General features: G+C 42.4%; 1 protein-coding gene across 1 annotated transcript in view; it reads right to left on the reverse strand.

Moving 5' to 3' along the window:
- Positions 1-18196, reverse strand: part of CYP27C1 (cytochrome P450 family 27 subfamily C member 1) — a 39686-nt gene extending 21490 nt beyond the window's left edge. The window contains exons 1-3 of the mRNA XM_075001748.1: positions 17855-18196; positions 7557-7747; positions 650-849 (exon numbers count right to left, since the gene is read on the reverse strand). Of these exons, the coding sequence (XP_074857849.1) occupies positions 650-849; positions 7557-7747; positions 17855-18196 (733 nt within the window). The remainder of the gene's footprint in view (positions 1-649; positions 850-7556; positions 7748-17854) is intronic.
- Positions 18197-23133: the final 4937 nt, after the last annotated feature.

Genomic DNA, 23133 nt, shown 5'->3' on the forward strand with positions numbered 1-23133 from the left:
ATTGATGAAAATGGACTGTGAATTTGGTAGGGCCCTGAAAATAATATTAACAAACTAAATAAAAAAATAATTTAATTCACCTGCTGCTGAAAAATCAGATATTTTGGGAAAGGAAGAAAACAAATGTTTAAATACACAAAAACAATATTTCATAACAGTTATATAAGAATGTCAGAATAACTATGTTTGATCGGACCAGAGCTCTATCTAGTCAAGTATCTTTGTCTCGACCAGTATCCAGATATTTCTGAAAAAAAGTGTAAGCACCCCACAGGTAGGCACTGAATCAAAATACTTCTGTTGAAACTTCAGCAGAATTTAGGTAAGCCAAATGTGACTCCTTGGCCTGGAATTTGGCAAGAATATTGAAACTTAACACCACTAAACTTGTGAAAAGTACCATACGATTTTGGATGATTACAAGTGGTTAGGACCTTGGATTTACACTTTGTCTACAGGCAGGAACCTCAATGGCAAGGGACCCTTAACACAAGGCACTGCTTAAGTGCAGCATTTGTAGTTTCACAACCTCTATTTTTTAAGTTTGCTTGAGTGTGGCAGTGGAAGTTTTTGATAAAAATGACTATTTATAGTTTAATATGGTTTAACTTTCATTTTCTTTCCATATATTATATGGTCTGTCTCTCACCTTCCATGGAATACTTGAAGAAAAGATTGTTAACATTGGTCACTGTTTCCCCATCTTCCTCTTGACTCCTGAGAACATGGATTCTCTTAATTAAATCTGTGATTACTTCATTGACTTCTCCAGAGAAAACAGCCACATCTTTGGGTTTCAGGACTTTCTGCCTTAGTACACTTCTCATTTTTAGCCACTGTTCCCCCTCCCTAAAAGAAATCATTTCAAATATTTATATACAATTCTTTCTGACAATCATTAGTGAGCATGAAGTTCATGAATTAAATGAGAGTTTTTCATTAGCAAGTGGTAAACAAATTCATTGATAAAACTGAAACCACTATTTGGAAGAGGTATACTGGACACTGGTATATGAAATGATATGTTCTTGTGGTTTTTTTATTCTGTGTTTCCTGAGAGGAAATTACATTCATTTCGCCTCACTGTTGTATACAATCAGGTTTGTAAGCTAATTAATGCATAGCGGTTAGAGCTTTTTCCCCTTTGATATTTTGGAAGTGTCATCAGGTAATCACTTAGTAACACTTGCTATACACATACAGTACCTGGCTAACAAAACACATCTAAGATCTGATTTGCAAAAGAATCATATCCTCATTGAAACAACATTTAAAATATATATTTATCTTTGCTAATTTTTAACAGATTTGGTACTTTTCTCCCAAAAACATACAGCAGAACCGGGTTTCATGGAGGTACTGTCTCATTTAATATAGCAAATTCTGTTGTTGACATATCCAGCTTGGTTATGTTTATTTGAAAAACAGAAGTTATCTTTCCTGTGACAAATGGTATCTTTTTAATCAATAGCAAACAATACAGAATATTAATATATTACAAATTACATAACTTAGAACAGTGTTTCTCAACCAGGAAGTACAGAGAGGTCTTTCAAAGAGTACATTCATTCATCTAGATATTTGTCTATTTTTACAACAGGTTAGATAAAAAGTAGCAAAGTCAGTACAAACTAAAATTTCACACTGACTTATATATACTATTCTATATACCATACACTAAAATTTAAATGCAATATTTATATTTCAATTAGTTTATTTTATAATTATATGGTAAAAAATTCTCCCCCGTGGCAACTTCGAAGTGTCAAACTTCCAAGTGCTGGCATGCGTGTCGCTGCAGGCATTTTGAAGCGCCCATGATACTTCAAAGTGCCCTTACTCCTCAAAATTTTGGGAGTAAAGGCACTTTGAAGTAGCGTGGGCACTTCAAAGTGCCATGACTACACACAAGCAGGCACTTCAAAGTTTGACCCTTCAAAGTTGCCCAGGGGAGAATTAGCCTAATGAAGTGCTGCGTATTCACCACAGCACTTCATTAGTAATCTCCCAGCGCCCTGATTAACATGCCCCCTTCGAAGTTGGGGGCAAGTGTAGACAAGCCCAGAGTGTCATAGGAAAGTATAAAATAGATCAGATAAGGCATTAACCAACTCAAAGTGGCACTAGTTGCTGCCACAACAACAGATGCAAAACCTGCAAATATATCTCTGCTGCTGCAGTGATCAATACTGTCCCCCCCCTACCCAACACACATTTCATGGGTCCTACAAATGCCCATCATAAAACACACTGGATCCAGTACACACTATGTGTCCCTCACAACTATATGTATGAAACAGGACAATCACTACATGCAAATGAACTCACCCAGTACAATGATGAAAGATATACACCATATCACCTGTGGACAAACAATTTTCACAAACTGACTACTCCATATATCACCTTTCTGTCCTCATACGCAAAGGAAACCTGCATGTCTTTCAAAGAAGAGCTCGGGAACTTAAATTTACAACTCCACTAACCACCAAAAATCATAGACTTAATAAAGACATTGGATTTATACGTCATTACAACAATCTGCAATCCACTAACATGCCTTTGTCCTAAGGTGTAAGTGTTAACTGCCCACTGCACCTTGAATGATCTCTTGCAACATGTTGACTATCTGTTCCACCCTTGTAATTAATTATGACACACTAAGTATCTTTCTCATACCTGAAGAAGAGCTCTGTGTAAGCTCATAAGCTTGTCTTTTTCACCAAATGAATCTGGTCTTATAAAAAAATATTACCTCCTTTTCTTTGTCTCTCTCACAATTATTTAAGCAGACAATCATTTAAACTTTAAAGTTATTTGAATAAGAACTCCCTTGCCAAGTCTTCTGTGAATGTACTGAGGGTTGGTGTGCGCGTGCGTGTGACAGGCTGAGCAGCTCACACAGGCTGCAGGTGACCTTCTGCCAGCTGTAATCTAAGATGTCAGGTAACACCTCTGTCCCTGAACAAAGAGCAGAGTGGAGCCAATCTGGTTTTGAATTAGAGGTGGGCAGCTAGTGTGTGGGAATTGGAAGGCAGTTAGCCAGGACTGGAGAAGAGGAACAAAGGGAGGAAACCAAGAGCCTGGCTTGGGGGGGCTTCCCTCCAGTCTCCCCTCCCCAAGAGGGACTGGAATGACTGTTGCTGGCTGCTGTAGTGACACCTCTCTACTACGCTGTGTTCCTGTTGCCTAATCTACCTCCTGTTCTACCTGCTGAGTGAGAGTCAGTTCTGGCTGCCAATGGGACGCAGTGCTTGGGGCCGCCGAGCCCCATTACATCTTCCACTTGGAATGATGCTGCAGTGGGGTTCTGAAAGTCACTGGCCCCAAGAGGAATTTTATTTCCCCTCTGCTCCCTATTCCCTTGCTGTCTGGCATGCCTACTCCACCTGTAAAAAAGTTTCAGTCGTACATGACCTCTTCATACCTTGCTCTCTCCAGCTTCTGGCTCTCAGAGACCTACATCATTTCATCTGGCATGAATATTAAATTTATTATTGGCCTCCCCCCTCACACTTCCTGCCCCAGATCAGAGTGCAGTGAGAGTGTCAGGCCTCTGTCGCATTCCTGCTGCTTCCAACCCATCCTCTCCTTCCTTCCTCCTTCATCTTTTGAACCACATTTCATTCAACTCTTCTCTCCTTTCCCTGTTCACATCGCTAACCTCTGCCTCACCATCAACCTTCTTCAACTTTGATTCCTGGCTTCAACTTTGATTCCTGGTCCCGAGTAGCAGCAAGGAGTTCCTTCAGTAGTTGTTGTAATTTCGGGACCTCATTCACTCAGACACACCATCTGAGCCGCAGCCTGAATTATTCTATTTACTTCCCAAAATCCACAAACCTGGAAACCCTGGATGCCCTATCATTTCAGGTATTGGCACCCTTACCACCGGACTATCCAGTTACGTGGACTCCCTCCTCAAACCCTATGCCACCAACGCTCCCAGCTATATCTGAGATACCACCAACTTCCTGAGGAAATTACAAAACATCGGAAAGGTTCCTGATAATGCCATCCTTGCCACAATGGATGTAGAGGCTCTGTACACTAATATTCCACATAAAGACAGATTACAAGCAATCAGGAACACCATCCCTGATGCCACCACAGCCAATCTGGTGTCTGACCTCTGTAACTTTGTTCTCACACACAATCATTTCCGTTTTGGGGACAATTTATACCTCCTGATTAGTGGAACTGCTATGGGCACCTGCATGGCCCCACAATATGCTAATATATTTATGGCTGACCTGGAACAACGATTCCTCAGCTCTCGTCCCCTATTACCACTCCTCTACTTAAGATACATGGATGGCATCTTTATGATTTGGACCCATGGTACAGAGGCTCTAGAAGAATTCCACAGACACTTTAACAATCTACACCCCACCATCAACTTATGCCTCGATTACAACATTCAAGAGATACATTTCCTGGACATTACAGTACTAATCAAGGATGGCCTGATCAGTAACACACTGTACCGAAAACCCACTGATCGCTATACCTATCTACACCCTTCTAGTTTCCATCCTGCACAAGTGACTAGATCCATTGTTTACAGTCAAGCTCTTAGGTACAATCGCATTTGCTCAGATCCAACTGACAGAGACCAAAAACTACAAGAACTTTACCAAATATTCATAAACCTGAATTACCCACCAGGAGAAGTAAAAAAACAAATCGACAGGGCCAGATGAATACCCAAGAGACCAGCTACTCCAAGATCGGCCCAAAAAAGCCAAGAACAGAACACCACTGGTCATCACCTACAGCCCCCAACTCAGACCACTGCAACGAATTATTAAAGACCTACAACCTACTCTTAATCAGGACGCTACACTCCAGAAGGCCCTGTGTGACATGCGTGTTCTTTCTTACAGACAACCTCCCAACCTCATGAGGATCCTCACTAACAGCCACAGTCTATACCCCAGGAACACCAGTCCTGGAACCTTTCCCTGCAACAAAGCCCGCTGCCAGCTTTGTCCACATATCTTCTCTGGAAATACCATCACTGGACCTAACCAGGTTACTCACAGAATCACGGGCACTTTCTCATGCTCCTCTACTAACATCATATATGCCATCATGTGCCAACAATGCCCAGATGCTTTGTATATTGGACAGACTTCTAACTCCCTTAGACAAAGGGTCAACGGGCACAAAACAGACATCAAAACACTCCAGATCCACAAACCAGTTAGTCAACATTTTAATGGAATGGGGCATTCTGTCAATGACCTAAAGGTATGTGTGTTACTGAAGAGGAATTATCGCACCGTTTTGGAAAGAGAAGCGGACGAGCTGGCTTTTATATTCAAATTCGGCACATTAACGCATGGTTTAAATCGTGATGGGAACTTTCGGAGTCACTATAGGGGCTCGTCTGCATACTTGGCTCAATCTAATTCTTGACCTTCCCCCCCACCCCTCCACTCTCTAATTTGCTCACCTTGATTATCTTTTTCTGATTTGTCCTCCTTGCTTACTGTTTTTGGTTCTCTGTGTCTTAAATATTGAGTCTGTTCTGGTCTGGCTATGGTCTGAAGCAGTGGGTCTGTCCCAAGAAAGCTCACCTAATAAACTATTTTGCTAGTCTTTAAAGTGCTACTTGACTGCTTTTTGTTCTCATCCCTAAGTGATTTTGTGTTGATAACCCATCCAAATCCATTAGATGTATATTTCCTAATCCCCATGTCTTCATTCAACCTGAAGTCCTGGTTCAACTATTCCAATCTCAAAAAGAACCATTTACTTAACTTGGTCTTACTCAAGAACTGCTCACTTTTTTCTTCTTCCTCCATCGCTGAGTTCCCCCTTCTCAACTGCCTAGGTCCTCAAATTCAGGTTTTATCTAAGTCTTGCAAATTCTTTCTTCTGAACATCTCTAAGATAGAGACTTCCTATTAATGCGCACAACTAAAACGCTATTCCACAGTCTCATTTCACATCTTGATTACTTTAATACTTTTTCTGGCCCTGATATAAGCATTTTGGTCCCTTTATAATCATTCAGAATACTGCAAAGATCAAATTCCCAAGCCTGTTGCTTTGACTATGCCATCCCTCTCCATAAAGTCCTGCATAAGTTCTCTCTTAACAAACATTAGCTGCTTGTCTTTACTTTCAAGGTTCTTCATGACCTGTCATCATCCTACCTATTATCTCTTATTCAGTATTGAAAAAGTTGACTCCCATCTCCAACTGGCCACTGAGGTCAGCTTCTGTCACTTACTTGTTAAATTGTCAGCCTTTATGCTGCCTCCTGAGACAAGCTCCCAATTAAACATTTTAGAAAACTGATGTATTATCGCCTTTTGAAACCCTGCTTCATACTCTCCTTTCCCGTAAGGCCTACAAAAACATTTACAACAGTCAAGCTACTGGTGTGCTGAGACCCCAGCCTGACATGTTGACTGTACCATCTCATTGTTTTATTGTACTCCCCTCATTTGTCTGTATTCATCTATTGTCTCTTGTCTTATACTTATATTGTCAGCTCTTTTGGGATAGGGACTGTCCGTTTGTTCTATTTGCACAGCATCCAGCACTCCAGAGTTCTGGTCCATGACTCTGAGGTGGTATAACAATACAAATAAATATTAAGTGGCACCTTCCAAATCTTACATTATTGGCCCATTATCAGCAAAACAAAGAAAGAATGTAAGACCTGCCATACTGGGCTAGATCAATGTCCCATCCCAGTATCACATCTTCTGATATAAGCAAATGCCAGATGCTTTGGAAGGAATGACCAGAACAAGGCAATTATTGTGTGATCCAACCCGTCATTCAGTCTCAGGTTCTGGCAGAGGTTAAGGAACAGCCATAGCATGTGACCATAGTGGGTAATATGGACCTACCTATATTCTAATTCTTTTTGGAACTGAGTTATATTTTTGGATATTAGGAAAAACTATTTCACTAGAAGGGTAGTGAAGCACTGGAATGGGTTACCTAGGGAGGTGGTGAAATCCCCATTAAAACCAGGCTTGATATAGCACTGACTGGTATGATTTAGTTCGGGTTGGTCCTGGTTTGAGCAGGCAGTTGGACTAGATGACTTACTGAGGTCTCTTCCAATCCCTAATCTTTTATGGACTTCACAATATTTTCTGGCGACGAGCTCTATAGATTGACTGTGTGTTACATGAAGTAGTACTATCAGTTTCTTCAGATTGTTCATGATTTTACAAACTTCTATTATACGCTTCCTTATTCAGCTCTTTTCTAATATCAACAGTCCCAATCTTTTTAATCTCTACTTGTACGGAAATCATTCTACAACCCAGTCATTTTTGTTGCCCCTCTCTGTACCTTTTCCAATTCTTTTATATAAACAAGGAGCTATTATTTTGACTCTAAACTATATTTTAACTTTCAGATTTTGGTGATATATGCATGTTAAATGCATAATCAGGCTTTCACTATACAAAGCCTTTGCAACTGCAATTTTAAATGAAAAAACAAGAGGCTGATGTATATGGTAGTTCAGAAAATTAACGTGCTTTGGTAGTAAAAATTAAGGAGAAAAAAGTAATTAAACTTACGCAGAAATAAGTCCTGTAGCTCTCCCTCGTAAGTCTCTGTATTCCTGCCAAGATTCCATGTTAGCTCTTTGTGGAGTTCTACCTTCTGCCCGGAGAACTTGGGCAACCATGTCTCGATCTGCAATGGACACTACAAACTGGGGACCAAAGTGAGATTTGAAGATCTTTCCATACTCCTGCGTGTGTTTTTGCTGCAACATCAACCACCACCAAGGGAATTAAAAAATGCAATGAAAAAATATAAAGACAAAGAAAACTAATACTTTTGTAATAAAACATATAGGTTTGCACTGACATCAAATTCTACCTAATCTACTCAGAAGGTTTGCAATGGCAGCACTTTAGAAACAGACTAGGTTATTCAGGAGTAAATCACACTTCTGAATATTAGCTATCTTCAAAGCTATTTCATTACTTGAAAGTCAGGAGTTGAAAACTAGCCTGGTGATATAGTCACTGAACAATGATGAGTCCCGTATCGGATTTAGAACTACGTATCAAGTTTTTCATTCAAGCAATAGCGGGACGTGTCACTAGAAGGTATCTTCTCCTCACTCTTGAAATAGTCACTATGACCAGAAAAGTGAGGGGAGGGTTGCTGCTATGCAGATTCTTGGAGGCTGGAAAGACCCTGACCTCTAGAAGACACAAAGAGCTAGCTAAACTGAACATTTAGGAAGTGAAAGGACTTGCAGAGTAGGGAAATGTGCAGCTCACATAACAAAACTGACTCTTTTCCATCTATCAACCTGTTTCCATATCTACCTGTAGATTTGGCCTCATATAAAAGATTGGCCCAGAAAAGATCAAAATAAAGGACGGAAGTAAAGGGAGATCAGAAGCATACTCATGGAGTAAACTTGTACTTCTTGTTTAAAACAAAAATAAGCTCACTCGTACTTCTCCAATAAAAGAACTGATTAACGTGTTCCTTATTCTTTACAAGGCTACTTCATGACCTTGCCATTAGGCAAGACTGCCAACTCAACAGCAGGGAATTGAAATCTCCAAATTTTAGAGTAGATTTGTTATGACAAATAATATATCATAATGAATAAGATATACTGTGTCAGGTGGGGGAAAAGAAGAGATGAAGGATTTTCTATTTATCTAGTACGGTATCTCTGCTGAGTGATCGATGAATGCTAGCTGGAGGCAAAAAGCAAGCAATTAGGAAAAGGGAATTGAGAAACATTCAACAATAAAAAAGAACCTGAAAAGTTTTCCGAGGAGATGATTTTACAGAGCAATGCTCTATCTTTACCAACAAATAGAAAAAGATTAATTTGTTTAATTTTGAGCTAGTCTTAAAATGAAGCACCTGTCTCTCAGGAATTCATTTTGAATATACCTCAGGAGAGATTAGGACTAAATTTAGGCCAAAGGCAAAGCAACAAAACTACTTTAGGAGATAGTGGATACAGATAATAAAAACACAGAAGCAGAAGAGGTGGTGCAAAAGAAAATTTACAATCAGAGAATCAGGACTGGAAAAAAATCATAATTATGAGAGAAGATTTGAGTAACATCCCTTTTTCCCCCCACTATCATGCAGAACAGATAAAATGTTTAATTGCCTATAATAACCTTGAACAAAATTAATCATTAATCATTCTTTAACACACTGTTTTACATTCTTATCACAAATGTACATTCTTCATATGTACATCTGATGGAGCGGGTCTTTGCCTACAATAGCTTATCCGCCAATAAATCTGTTAGGTTGCGTCTCCACATGCTGCTTCTTCCGGAAGCAGCACACTAATGAGCTAACCAGAAGATGGTAATGAGGCGTGGATGCAAATTTTCCATGCCTCATTAGCATATTGGCATGTGGTTCAGAGTCCAGAAGAAGCTCTTACAGACTCCGAAGTACGTGTAGAGATCTTCCAGAAGGAATCCCCCAAAATTTTGAGGAAGAAGGGGCTTGTGGAACGATGGTTTCCTTCTGGAAGATTCCCACGGGCTGCACATCTCCACGCGTACTTCGGAGTCCAGAAGATCTTTTTCCGGACTCCAAACCACGTGCTGATGTGCTAATGAGGTGCAGCAAATTTGCATCTGCGCCTAATTAGCATCTTCCATTTAGCTCATTAGTGTGCTGCTTCTGGAAGAAGCAGCATGTGGAGACGCAGCCTTAGTCTATAAGGTGCCACAGGACTTCTCATTGTTTATATGCACATTTAGTTACACTGTTTCTAGTTATGGTGTGATTTATAAGCTAGGATTCAATAAAGACAAATTTGGACCAAGTTTTGAGAAGTACAATCTAATGAAGCATGTGCTCTTTTTACAAAATAACAGAAATAGAAAGTAACTCTTCAAGGCAGGAATTTTGCCTTCCATTGTGTCCCGATAGTTTCTAGCCTATCTCAGGACATAACTTCTAAAAATATTATCAATAATAAGTAAAATGGCCTTCTGTGCCTCAAATCTATATTGCAGATTTGGCTGAAAATTCCATTTTTATTTCTTCTTACAATTATTAAAAATATTCTACATCATCTCCCTATTCTTTCACATTATGGTGTACATCACACAACACAAGTTGTAAGGGTCAAATCCTTTCCCCTCACCTTCATTTTCCTTCTCTCTGAACCTACTGTTCCAACTCCACTGAATTCAAAACCCTTTTTCTTCACCCAGAGTTGCTCTGTAGGCCCTTCTGGTATGGCCTGTGCCAGTAAAATTCTGGAATCAGGTTACTTAGAACAGACCCTCCATTGTAAAAAAATGCTTCAATTTGACCCCCTTTCCTCCCCCAGAGTCCTTAAACATATGGAACATTTTTGTGTCTCAAAGAACATGATTTAAGTAGCTGCAGTTGTTATCAAGAGGTTTCAGATTAATTAATTCCTAATGTTCACTCTGTTGTTAAATTTAATGGAGTGTTATTAATTTGATTACAGAGTATACGTAAACAGGCCATCATTATTTGTAAAGTTACATGTTTTGTAAGACTCTAAACTAAATTAAAAGTAGGTAATATTTACTGCCCCCCACCTACTTTTACTGATTTTCTTTACACAAATTGCATTGGATTAAGGGGGAAATCCTGTATTTCTCAGTGGTTCTGAAAGGTAGAGAAACATATTCACAAGTAGCTTAGTTAGTCTGTATCTTCAAAAACAAGAAGTCCTGTGGCACCTTATAGGCTAACAGAAATTTTGGAGCATAAGCTTCTGACAAAGTGGGTCTTTGCCCACAAAACTTATGCTCCAAAATGTTAGTCTACAAGGTGCCACAAGACTTCTTGTTATATTCACATGTATTACTTAGGATTTTTCCACCTCTAGTTTCTCTTGTTACTGTTTTCATTTTTTTTCATAGCACTAAAAATATTTTCATTGCAAAAATTAAAGAAAGCAATATTTTGCACAGCAGATACTGCCTGTTTTATTTTAATATTTGTACATGGGTCAGAGACCTGAGTGTGACATGAAGGTGTCCTATTTGTTATTAGGTGACCACAAAGAACAGATGCACACATGCACACACACATAGAGGCTGTGGCCACACTTAACCAAAACATCGAAATGGCCATGCAAATGGCCATTTGGAAGATTACTAATGAAGCGCTGAACTGAATATTCAGCGCTTCATCAGCATTAGGACACTTCCGGCCGCAGCACTTCAAAAGTGCCGCTTTCGAAAGCGTGCAGCTCAGCGCGGCTACATGGGGGTCCTTTTTGAAAGGACCCTGCTCCTTTCATAATCCCCTTATTCCTCTCGGCCCTTTCGAAAAGGATCCCCTTGTAGCCACACCGAGCTGAGAGCTTTCTAAAGCAGTGCTTTCGAAGTGCCACAGCCAGAAGCGTCCTAATGCTAATGAAGCACTGAATATTCAATTCAGCGCTTCATTAGTAATCTTCCAGATGGCCATTTGCATGGCCATTTCGAAGTTTTGGCCAAGTGTGTCCACAGCCAGAGATTATTTTCCACTTTGTTTCTTTCATGGGGAAATCAGTTGTGTTAAATGCCTACCAATCCGTTAGGCTAAGAAATTCAAAATAGAAGAGTAAAGTTCAGCCACCATTGACCTCAATAAAGATTTAGGAGTCTAATTTTAATCTTTTTTTTTAATATAAAATGAAAGAAACATATAAGATTTACTTGTTAAAATTTTTCCTTTATATCTTTCCTATCTCTTTTTCTAACTTTTTAGTTACTCTCCTCCCTTCTGATTTTTTTCTTTCATCCTTTGGGATTCTGTCCTGATGCCTCTTTTCTCAGCAGCTGTCCTTTCCCCTCCCGTCTCTTCCTTTTTATCTTCTCTGCTTCTTCTCCATGCCAAAGATCACAAGTCTACTGCGCTTCTTGGACCTACTGTGCACTTAAAAGCTTTAAATGATGGCACAACTTAAGTTGTTAAAGTGTGATTTTTAAAAAAAAAAATCAACAGTTAAACCCAAGTGTAGATGCAAGCATAGTAGTATTAAGCCCTTTACCCTAGTATATTTTGTTTAACAAACTGGAATAAGCTATTTCAAAATACATTGTGCACACACAGAGCCTATTTCGAAACAGAGCCATTGCACATACTGGCTACGTCTACACGTGAAGCCTACATCGAAGTAGCCTATTTCGATGTGGCGACAGCGAAATAGGCTATTTCGATGAATAACGTGTACACGTCCTCCAGGGCTGCCAACGTCGATGTTGAACATCGACGTTGTGCAGCACCACATCGAAATAGGCGCAGCGAGGGAACGTCTACACGCCACGGTAGCACACATCGAAATAAGGGTGCCAGGCACAGCTGCAGACAGGGTCACAGGGCGGACTCAACAGCCAGCCGCTCCCTTAAAGGGCCCCTCCCAGACACACTTGCACTAAACAGCACAAGATACACAGAGCCGACAACGAGTTGCAGACCCTGTGCATGCAGCATGAATCCCCCACTGCAGCAGCAGCAGCCAGAAGCCCTGGGCTAAGGGCTGCTGCACACGGTGACCATAGAGCCCCACACGGGCTGGAGAGACAGCGTCTCTCAACCCCCCAGCTGATGGCTGCCATGGAGGACCCCACAATTTCGACGTTGCGGGACGCGGATCGTCTACACGGGCCCTACTTCGACGTTGAACGTCGAAGTAGGGCGCTATTCCGATCCCCTCATGAGGTTAGCGACTTCGACGTCTCGCCGCCTAACGTCGAAGTTAACTTCGAAATAGCGCCTGACGCATGTAGCCGCGACGGGCGCTATTTCGAAGTTAGTGACGCTACTTCGAAGTAGCGTGCACGTGTAGACACAGCTACTATGGCTTACTTCAAAATAGGCACTATTCCCTTAACACTTACAGCACCTATTTCAAAATAGGTGCTATTCCTTGTGAAATGAGGTTTACCAGTTTCAAAATAAGTCAGCCGCTATTTCAAATTTATTTTAATATTTGTACATGGGCCAGAGACCTGAGCGTGACATGAAGATGTCCTACTTGTTGTCAAGTGACCACCAAGAATAGATTCACATGTGCACACAGAGATTATTTTCCACTTTGTTTCTTTCATGGGGAAATCAGTTGTGTTAAATGCCTACCAATATGTTAGGCTAAGAAATTCAAAATAGAAGAGTGAAGTTCAGCGACCATTGACCTCAATAAAGATTTAGGAGTCTAACTTTAATCTATTTTTAATATAAATGCTAGGTTTGCTATTTAGAAATAACAGCTGTTATTTTGAAATAATTTAGCTGTGTAGACCTATCCAAAGAGTCCTCCCATCCTTATCCAGTGCAGTCACAATTGCAGTCTCCACATTTTTCTGAAGAGGGGAAAGTAGACCTGCTTAATCCTGACCTACTGTAAAGCTGGAAATAAAATTTGGTAGAAAATGAAATATACGCGTTTAATTTTGCCCTCTTTCGGGGTCATGTCTTAGGAGGATAAATAAGTCATTCTTCCACTGCAGTGGTTTCAGTCTCAGTTCCCTCTCTTAGCTCTGAGGGCAAAGAGCTGTTCTCTTCCTTTGATGTTTCCCCATTCACATCTTCCCCTTCTTTCCATCCCATCCTTTTCTGTTACCGTCCCCTCAGTGTCTAACAACTCCACAACCTTCCTGTCTCACAACCCACTGGATTTTTCCTCTTTCATCTCTTACTCCCCACCTTCTTGACTTCACAAGGCAAAGAGGGGACTCACACAGCTGTTGCTTCCACCACTGCTGGAGGCTGCACATCTTTTGTCCCTTCTCTATATGGTTCCTGGACCATGGAGTCTACAAAAAATACAGACTGGATGGGTCACTTTTCAACCTTCATCATCTGAATGCTAAAACCAAGATGCTTGAGCAGCTCATCCTTGAAGCACTTTTTGCTGATGACTGTGCACTTATGGCACACAAGGAATCTGATCTCCAGGTCATTGTCAACAAGTTTGCTGATGCCACTCGCCTCTTTGGTTTGACCATCAGCCTAGGAAAGACCGAGGTACTGTTTCAACCTGCTCCAGGATCTGCTGTTCTCCCTGCCTCAATCTTTATTGAAGGAACAGAGTTAAAAACGGTAGAGGAATTCAAGTACCTTGGCAGTGTGATAGCTAATGATGGCTCCTTTAACAAAGAAATCAATGCCAGAATCTGCCAGGCCAGCCGGGCACTAGGACGTCTGACAGCGTGGGTGTTGAATCAGCACAATAGCCAATAGTCCACTAAACTGAAAGTGTACAAGGCTGTAGTCCTGACCAGTCTCTTGTATGACTGTGAAACCTGCACCTTGTACAGAAAACATATAAAACTGCTGAAGTGCTTCCACACACACAGCCTGAGGTCAATACTGCACATTTGATGGCAGGACAGAATTACGAACCTGGAAGTCTTGGACACAGCAGGAACCACGAGCATTGAAGCCATGATTCTGAAAGCCCAGGTTCGCTGGACGGGGCATGTCACACGAATGGAAGAGTTGAGAATCCCTAAGCAACTCCTCTACAGTGAACTCTCCCAGGGCAAAAGGAATCAAGATAGGCCTCACAAGAGATATAAAGACTGCGTGAAAGCCAACATTGCTCATGCTGGTTTAAAACCAGAGCAGCTAGAGCAGCATGCAAAAGACCGAACAGGCTGGTGTGCTCTCATACGACAGGTGTATGATAACTTTGAAGAGCATCGACGCGTACGCCTCATTAATGCTCATGAGAGGCAGAAAGCGACACCAGCAGCCACACCAACACAGCCAGGACAATTCCCTTGCCCCCACTGTGAACGCCCATGCCATTCAAAGCTTGGACTCCTCAGCCATATGCGAGTCCACAACTGATGAAACTGTGCAAGCTGAAGACGTCATCGTCAGACTACCTACTACTATATGGTGCCTCACTAGTCCCCACACTACCTCTTTCTTTATGTAGCAAGAGCACAAGAGTAGGAGCTGATGGAGAAAGCAGAGTGTGAGAAGGGATCAACCAGGAAAAAAAAAAAAGAGGAAATTTCAATTGCTAGTCTCTCCAGTAGCTAGCAATGGAGAGTGGGCAAAAGAGAGAAACAAAATAATGAATGCTGCTTTTGTAAAGGTGAGCCCCAAAATGAGATGGAAAGCCAGGTTAAAAGCCTGAGGTTAACCTGTTTTGGGCAGCAGGGATTCCTAAGACGGGTGTAACTACTGTGGGAAAATTCAAAACTTATCTACAATGACATCCTATCCTGTAATGTATTGTAATGGACCATCCTTACTTGATGCCTAAAGTCAAATGTTCTCTAACAAAAAGAAACATTTGATCAAGACAGTATTTTTTCTAGAAATGATTATTCTAAAAGGGTCATACTCTGTGTTACAAATGCCAGATTTGTAGCAGGCATGAAAACCCACTAAGTATTCTCCCTGAAAAGCAAACACAAACTTGTATTTTTCATACAATTCTTTATTTTCTTAAAATGCAGGTGTCCCTGCTCAACTTAAATCTGCTTGTCCTAGGAAGATGCAGGTAGGAGGGAAGGGAGCTCCCAGCATGGGGAAGAGAGGCTGCTTAAAAAACAAAAAGAAACTCCCTCTTTATAAAAACACATTCCAGAGACTCTGAAAGCAGCGTGCTCCATTTATTGGCTTCTCATGCCTCAGCTGCTCCTGGCAATTGTGCAAAGGAGCAAATTGCAGGCTGGGACCTAAAAAATACAAAGCCACGGGGCATGGAGATGATGGATCCCAACCCAGGATGAATTCTGTCTTTGCTCTGGGACTTCCCTTTAGCAGCCCACTATGGACATGGGGCCTCTCCCAGCCGCACTAAGTATCTCGCTTCAGCATGCGGTGCTTCATATGTCATTGCTCAGCCAACTTCCGAGTGGTTTGTCACATGCCTGAGTGTGGGCAGGACCATCCTTATGTCTTTGGGTGCCTTACACAACCCAAGCATTTACTCACACACAGAGGAGCAGGGCAGCAACTCTGCAGAGAGGCCGGTGCTTGGGGGTTTGAGGGCCAGGCAAGCAGGCTGGTGCGGGAGCAGGTGAAAGTGGAAGCGTTGGCTCTCACCAGAGCTGTGGGCTGGAAGAGCTGGGTGTCAGGACACTAGGACCACTAAAGCCGGGAGGGGGTCAAAGCAGGGGGTGGAGGGCTGGGGGATTTGGCTGCTGGGGCCAGGAATGGAGCAGAGGTGTGGGGGGAGGGACTGAAGGACTGGGGTAGCAGGGCTGGGGCGGGAGGGGGGAGGAGCTGGGAGGCAGGGCCCAGGGGAGGCCAGTGGACTGAGGTTGCTTGAGGGAGCACTGTGCTCTGGCTGTGCTAGGCACACACAGGCTTGGCACAGAGTGGCAAGGTGGTGCCCTACGCCGCTGTGTACGCTGCGCGTTCCTAGGGAGGGCGCTGCGTGTGGGGCTGGGCTGCCGCAGGGAGCAATGAGCACACAGCCAAACTGAGGCCAGGAGACCCCCCCCCACACACACACAAAGCTGCAGTCACCAGCTGCCGCCCCCCGCCCTCCCCAGCCAGAGAAGCCTCCCCTCAACCAGACCGGAGCCAGCCCCGCCCCTCTCTCCACGAGCACGTGGTTGCCCGTTCCGTGCCTCGCCGTCTGCCAATAGGAGGCGCAGGCGCGAGAGCTGCGGCCGTTGGCTCCTCGCGGGCAGCGCGAGCCCCGGTGGAACGTTGGGGAGCCCGACCGTTGGCTGGTCGTCCCCCCCCAACATTCCACCAGTTTTGGCGCGCGCGCGCTACCCCCCTCCGCCTCAGAAGGAGGGGGTTCAAATCACCCGCCTGCTGCTGAGGTGATGGCTGAACAACCCAGCAGCCCGCACGCCCATGGGCACGTACAAGCCGATCCCCCCGGGAGACCGGCGCGCGGGGGACAGCGAGTACACAAAACGGGCTCGCGGGCTGGAACGGCTGAGCTCTGAGGAACTGGAGATGAAAAAACAAACAAACTGAGGGAACAAACAGCCCCCCCCCCCCCGCACACGTGTTGTACGACCAATTTCTTCCCCACCCCATCCAAACGCGAGGGGGCCCCCGCCGCAGAGTTTGGGCGCTGGTACACGCCTCAGAGGTGGCCCGTCAGACGCCCGTTGCAAACCACAGAGATTATGCCCCGGTGGGATGAACGTGGCTTGGCTGGTTTTGAGGGGAATCAATATCTCCTGTTCCTCACATCTTAAAAGAAAATCAAACAAACCAGCAGTCCTGGAGCACTGTAACAAAATCAGATCTGCCCCACGAAAGCTCATCACCAAATAAATTATATGGGAAGTCAAGTGCTCCAGGACTGCTGGGTTGTTTTGTGACGATGGAGTCTAACACGAGACCAAAGAAAATAAGGCAGCCTTTAACGCTTCATTGTTATGGCTGGATTTCTTCAGTCCTGTGGGAATTGGAGACAGCCACGGAGTGTTAAACAAGTCAGTCATCCCAAATACAGGCCTGTATACCTTTTAAAGGCTGAAAATAAGAGTAAATATTGCCCCACTCCCCCCCAAAAAAGATGGAGGAGAAAGATGCAAAAGTCCCACCACATACTGTGTTTAGGGGTGACCTAGAAAAAAAAGATAAGAGATCTGAAAAACGCAAGAATCAGCCAGAAATCCTCACAAAAGCAAAGAATAATGGTTATTCGCAGCCCCCTTTGTCCGTGGCTGAAAGCAGGGTTGTAATGGGAAGAAGGAAGAAAGCAAGGGCTTGAAACCTCCAAACACTCATCCCAAGAAGACTGAATGGAGAGAACTGTAAACAAACTCCAACACTAGCAGAACAGCAGCACCAACAGGACATTGCAAGGAGAGGATTAACTGATACCGCAACTCATTAATTAAGCAGCTGCTTTATTTTTTAATAGTCATCCTGGATTAAATCAGTAATTATTTTAACTAAATTGTACCTGAATTTCATGAATGCGACCAAAGCCGTCCTTCCAAAAGAACTCAACTAAGTTGGAGAGGGTTTTGGGTCCAGGCATTTCTTGCAGGCTCTTCACGCTGCTGTGGTGGGGTTGTGGGGGTTTCAGGAGTTCCCCTGAAGCTGCCACCATCTCCTCCTCTTTGTCCTCTGCTGCTGCAGTAGCAGTTGTTGCGTTATTTTGCACCTCCAAAGTCTGGCTGCTAGAATGTTTGGTCAGTTGGTGAAACCTGCTGACAAAAATCACTCGGGAAAAAGAACTTTTTTTCTCAGACACAAGTGCCTGTTTGCAACTGCTGTTCAAGACTGTGATGAAAAGAGACATTTTTTTAAAATTCAGAAAAAAAAGTTGATTTTGCCTCTACAGCTGCGTTTTATTTGATTGCCTTTCTCTTCTGCTTTTTCTTCCACAAGAAGCACTTCTGCAATCCCTTAATGCTTGAGCATCAGTTTACACAGACCATTATAAAAGGCTCCCTCCCCTAAGGCTGGAAAAGGGGGGTGGTCTGGAGTGAGACTTGAATAAAATGAGCCTATTATTTTGATTAATTCAAATCAGATAAATTTACTAATTAAACCTGCTCTGAAACAATCCAGGTTTAGATTCCACCCTTCTCTCTCCAGCCCCTAACCCTGCCCCTTTGGCAAAAATCTCTCATCTATTACTGTGGTTTTGGGTTTGTTTGTTTTTTTGAGTTCGTTAAAGGATGGTGTTAAGATTAGTAAATGAACCTTTTTTCCTGAAAGCTAGCATTTCCACATTTCAGCAAATACTAAGTTCTTTTAATAACACTTATATAACTACTATTAAATGTGCAATAAAATACATTTTATTCATATATAAATAGCAGTACTTTTCTTCAGCAAGTATATGCTTGCCAAACATTTTTATGATGATAATCAGGTTGCTTATATGTTCCCTTTTTTTTGAACTTATTGTACAAATCCCTTTCTCTAACATGCTGTTCTTTCCTCCAGAAGTAATTTGTGTATGTTTTTGTAGGACAGGTTCAACTGAACTTTATCTTGTACTGTAATTGCTTGTCATGTACAGCCTGCCTTTGACTCTCATTCATAATTTATTATTTTCTCTGCACAGGGAATTAACGTTAGAATTTGATAGCAACTTCTTTTTCACAATTTTAAGAAGTTAAACCAAAAAAAAAAGCCTGCTAAAATCAAATAGCCCATAATAGCTATTTTGATAGATTAAATCTGTTTTTATACTTTCTTCCAGAAATTTTTAGTTACTTCAGTTCTTTTTGTCAGCTTCACTGGCTACAATATGCTTTTCTCTCATCCATGGCAATTCTGTACCTCTGTTCTGACAAACAATTGACTCTTTGCTGGCTGAGACAAAAGCATTTTACATGTCTCTCCATGTTATAACTATTCCTTTTCCATTTTCCACCTCACATCTCTGCTATACAACCTCTCTCTCTGAAAAATAATAAAAGACTTCCACGCTGTATAGTACCTATATTCAACAGTAACAACACGTTTTTTCTCTGCAGTGGAAATGGTGGGCTTCTGTGGTAATGCCAAACCTTCTGTGTTTTGATCTGTAGGGTATTCATATACTTGTTATTGTTCAGAAAAATCAAATGCCTTTTCTGGCATCTGAAACTTAATTTTCATAGTCCTATTTTGTGGATCCCTTAGATGCAGACTGTGGACCCCCAGAAGTCTGTAGACTACACTTTGAAAATCACTGCCCTGTGCCATTTGTACTATTTTGCACAAACCTATTTGTTCCTTTTTTATATTAGATTGTTGAAAAGGTGATAATAGGCCAGCTCCTGTAACACATAGATTTTGCAGTTCTCTTGCCCCAAGAATCTGGTTTGAAATCTTACTGAACTGATAATGCATTAACCTGAATGGCTGATTATTTTCTTTTTGCAATGGACAAAGAGAAGTTGTCATTGCTGATTCTACCATATTTATCAGTGTTTAATACTGTTGATCTAAAGGTATTTAGCATTCCTAAAGTACTTTGAGATCCTTCATTGCAAAAGTACTATAGAACTGAAAACTGTATTAAATACATAGGATCTTGCATTACATGTCGGAGCTGTACTGTTCCATCTTGTCTCACCTGTCTTATTTAGTGTTTATGTGAAGCTTCTGTGGGAGAGATGGTAAGATGTTTTGGACCAAAATACATCAATATATTGATGATACTGGTGATCTGTTCATCCCATACAGATTCTGCAGTTTCATGACTCCCCAGGGTCAGACAGATTGGGTCTGTCTAAAGTGAGTTGACTGTGATTCAGCCTGTTTGATCAAAGTGATGGCTGCAGGCAGGAGGAAATATTTAATGCACAGAATAGTTTCTGAGTGTATGTATCTGCCTTTTACCAAAACTGGTTGCAGACTTTTAAACTCATTATTATTACTGATTTCTCAGCTAGTAGCTGGTAAGGAGGCTGCAAACAGTCCTTTTTAACACAGCACTCACATCCCTTTCTTTGCCACTTGCATGCAGAAGACACCAGCCAATCTGTTGAGTGAGATGGTCTACTATGAGCATATAACATTTGTGCTCAAATCTTTGTATTGGCTTCTTGTTTATTTCTGGATGCAATTAAAGGTATTGGTGATCTTCTTTTAAATCTAATGAGAAGCTCTGGCTGTCAGCTCCTGTAATATAACACATGGAGATATGCATCTCATAGAGCTAGAAAGCACCTTAGGAGGGCATCAAGTCCAGTCCCCTACCCTTGCCCCCCCCCCTTTTTGCCCCACACCCGTAAACTGGCACCCCTCCAGGGCTGAACTCACAATCGGGGGTTTAGCAGGCCAACACTCAAATCACTGAGCTATCCCTCCTCCCTTAACACTAATAAATAAATGAAAGTAGCACAGCCTCCCTGGGAGCAAGATTTGAACCCACACAAGGAAACCCTATTGGATTTCCAGTCCAATACCTTAACCACTCAGCTAGCTTCAGTAAAACTTTAGCATGCCTTTGAGGTGAAGGCCACTTCTTCCAAAATCCACTGTCTGTGGAATCTTCTAGTCATGGAAGTGTGCAAAATATGTTAAACCATCAGCATCACTGTCTCACGATTACTTTGGAGATTGGGCTAAGTCAAATTTTTGCATTATGACAGCTACTCTGACTGTTCCAACCTGTTAAATCTATTTCAGAGTCTATATTCCAGGTTGGAAACAGATATGTTAGGATTTCTGTATGCTTGTGTCTGTTCAAGAGTTGCTGCCACTCGGTAAAGCTATAGCTGTCAGCTCAGATGGTTCATTCTAGATTGGCACTAGTTTGGCAGCACTGGACATAAGTTTATGAATGGCCACCACAAAAGTATATTGTGTAGCCAGTAGGAACTTTAGGCATAGGTGTTTTATTCCAGAGGCAGGCAGGTCTCATAGAAAGCCTGTTTTGCTTATTGGAACCTGCTTGAACCATTGTTAGCCTTATCTGTGGCAGGTTGTTTTATCTAGCATAGTTCTCCAGTTTAAAAAATTTTAAGAGTAATAGCATCTTACCAAAACTTTGGTGGAGCTATATGAGTCAACAGATATATGTTAGACATTAACGTATGAGCTAAGGCAGCCCCTGATGGTATGATTGGTTGTATTCACCGCCAAACTGACTGAACAATATCAATGCATTGACCGAGATTCATAAAACTTTTGCCGCAGTTCCTGCAAAGTTCCTGCTAACTTCTGAAGGATCAAGACATTGTACGAGGTGAGCTATTTCTTAAGCTCCAGCTGAGAATGGTGTGTTAGACTGTGGACCAGTTTAATGACTACTCACTGAGGAGCATGGACAATATTCAATACAGACTATAAAGGGCTGATTGTTCAGATGGAAGGTTGTAACTATCATCTTAAGCTCACTTAATGTAAATTCCCACTGACAAAAGTAAGTAGCCAGAAAATTTGTGTCTTGGCTGAGTAACACTCTGATAACGTTATAGATCATATGCTCCTCTGTAGGACAAATGTCATCCACTTTTATATACACTTATCTATCTTAGTTGTTGGTTGGTCAGAATTATATAAGTTGAAAAGGAGAGGCACTAGAATGGTCAAAGATTCCTAAGCTTGCATGATGAAACTCATGATGAACAGCACCATAAGCTTAACAAGGAGTAGTCTGCTACAACTTGACTGTCAGGACCACATGCCAGAAAGTATCTTATGCAGCTCACAGATCCACCTGAACAGTGCCAATTTTTTTATCTGTCTCAAAGGCATCACTGATGTCATGTGTTAGACGAATGACTTGATCTTAGATATATTGTGTCAAAACCAACCTAAGAGAATGTTCAATAATTTATTTATATGCACCAAAATCAGTCCACCGTAAGTTTGTTTGTGACACAAGAGCGAGATGAGTAGGTAGTGCTTGGGATTATCCAATAGTTTTACTGGAATAGTAATAGTGGCTGGTTGCAATAACTTTTATCATACTTTTATTTCAGGTCTCGTTGAACTGGCTTGGTCCATAATGAATCCTCTTCAGTACTGAACAGAAGTAACAAGTATAGCTCAGGGGATGGATAAAACTTTTTGATGCGGGGGGGAGGGGTTGGTAAGTAGTCGAGAGCCACGCTTTTCTATGGAGGAGTGTGGGGTCAAGGTTGGAGGTTGTGTACGGAAGGGAGCTCAGTATTGGTGTTCAGGAGAGGGTGTAGGGGTCTGAGGGGGAGTTTGGGTCAAGGGAGGGGTTGACACTTAGGGCATGGAACTGGGCTGCAGAGTCCAGGAGCAGGTATGGGTGCAGGAGAGGATTCTGACCATGGGGTATGTGTAGGAGAGATGCAGGATCTAGGAGGGAATTGTGACCTGGGCAGGGGGAACAGAGGATGGAGACTGGACGCAGGGGATTGGAGTGTAGCAAGGGGTGCAGGATCTGGGAGGGGAGCAGTAGGTGCAGGTGCAAGAGAGGATTCTGGCTTGGGAAGAGATGGAAGAGGGGATGCAGTGTCTGTGAACTGGGGGCAGGGGTTGCAGAGGTGATGTGAAGCAGGGAACTGGGGTGCAGTGGAGGGTGCAGGTTAGGGAAGGGGTTTGGATTCAGGAGAAAATTCTGGCCTATAAACACATGGGGAAGGTCAGAAAGGGAGCTATGACTTAAGGTGGGAATGTGTGCAGAGAGTTTGAGTGGGGATCTGGGGTAGCGGGGACAGAGGCAGACTCTGGACAGGAGGCGCTTACCTAAGCAGCTCCCACCCAGGATCCTGCAGGACCCTCAGGGAGGCTTCCTGCCTGCTGCATCCTACCTTTCCC

The sequence above is a fragment of the Carettochelys insculpta genome, chromosome 8 (genome assembly GCF_033958435.1).
Source record: "Carettochelys insculpta isolate YL-2023 chromosome 8, ASM3395843v1, whole genome shotgun sequence".
Lineage (NCBI taxonomy): Eukaryota > Metazoa > Chordata > Testudines > Carettochelyidae > Carettochelys > Carettochelys insculpta.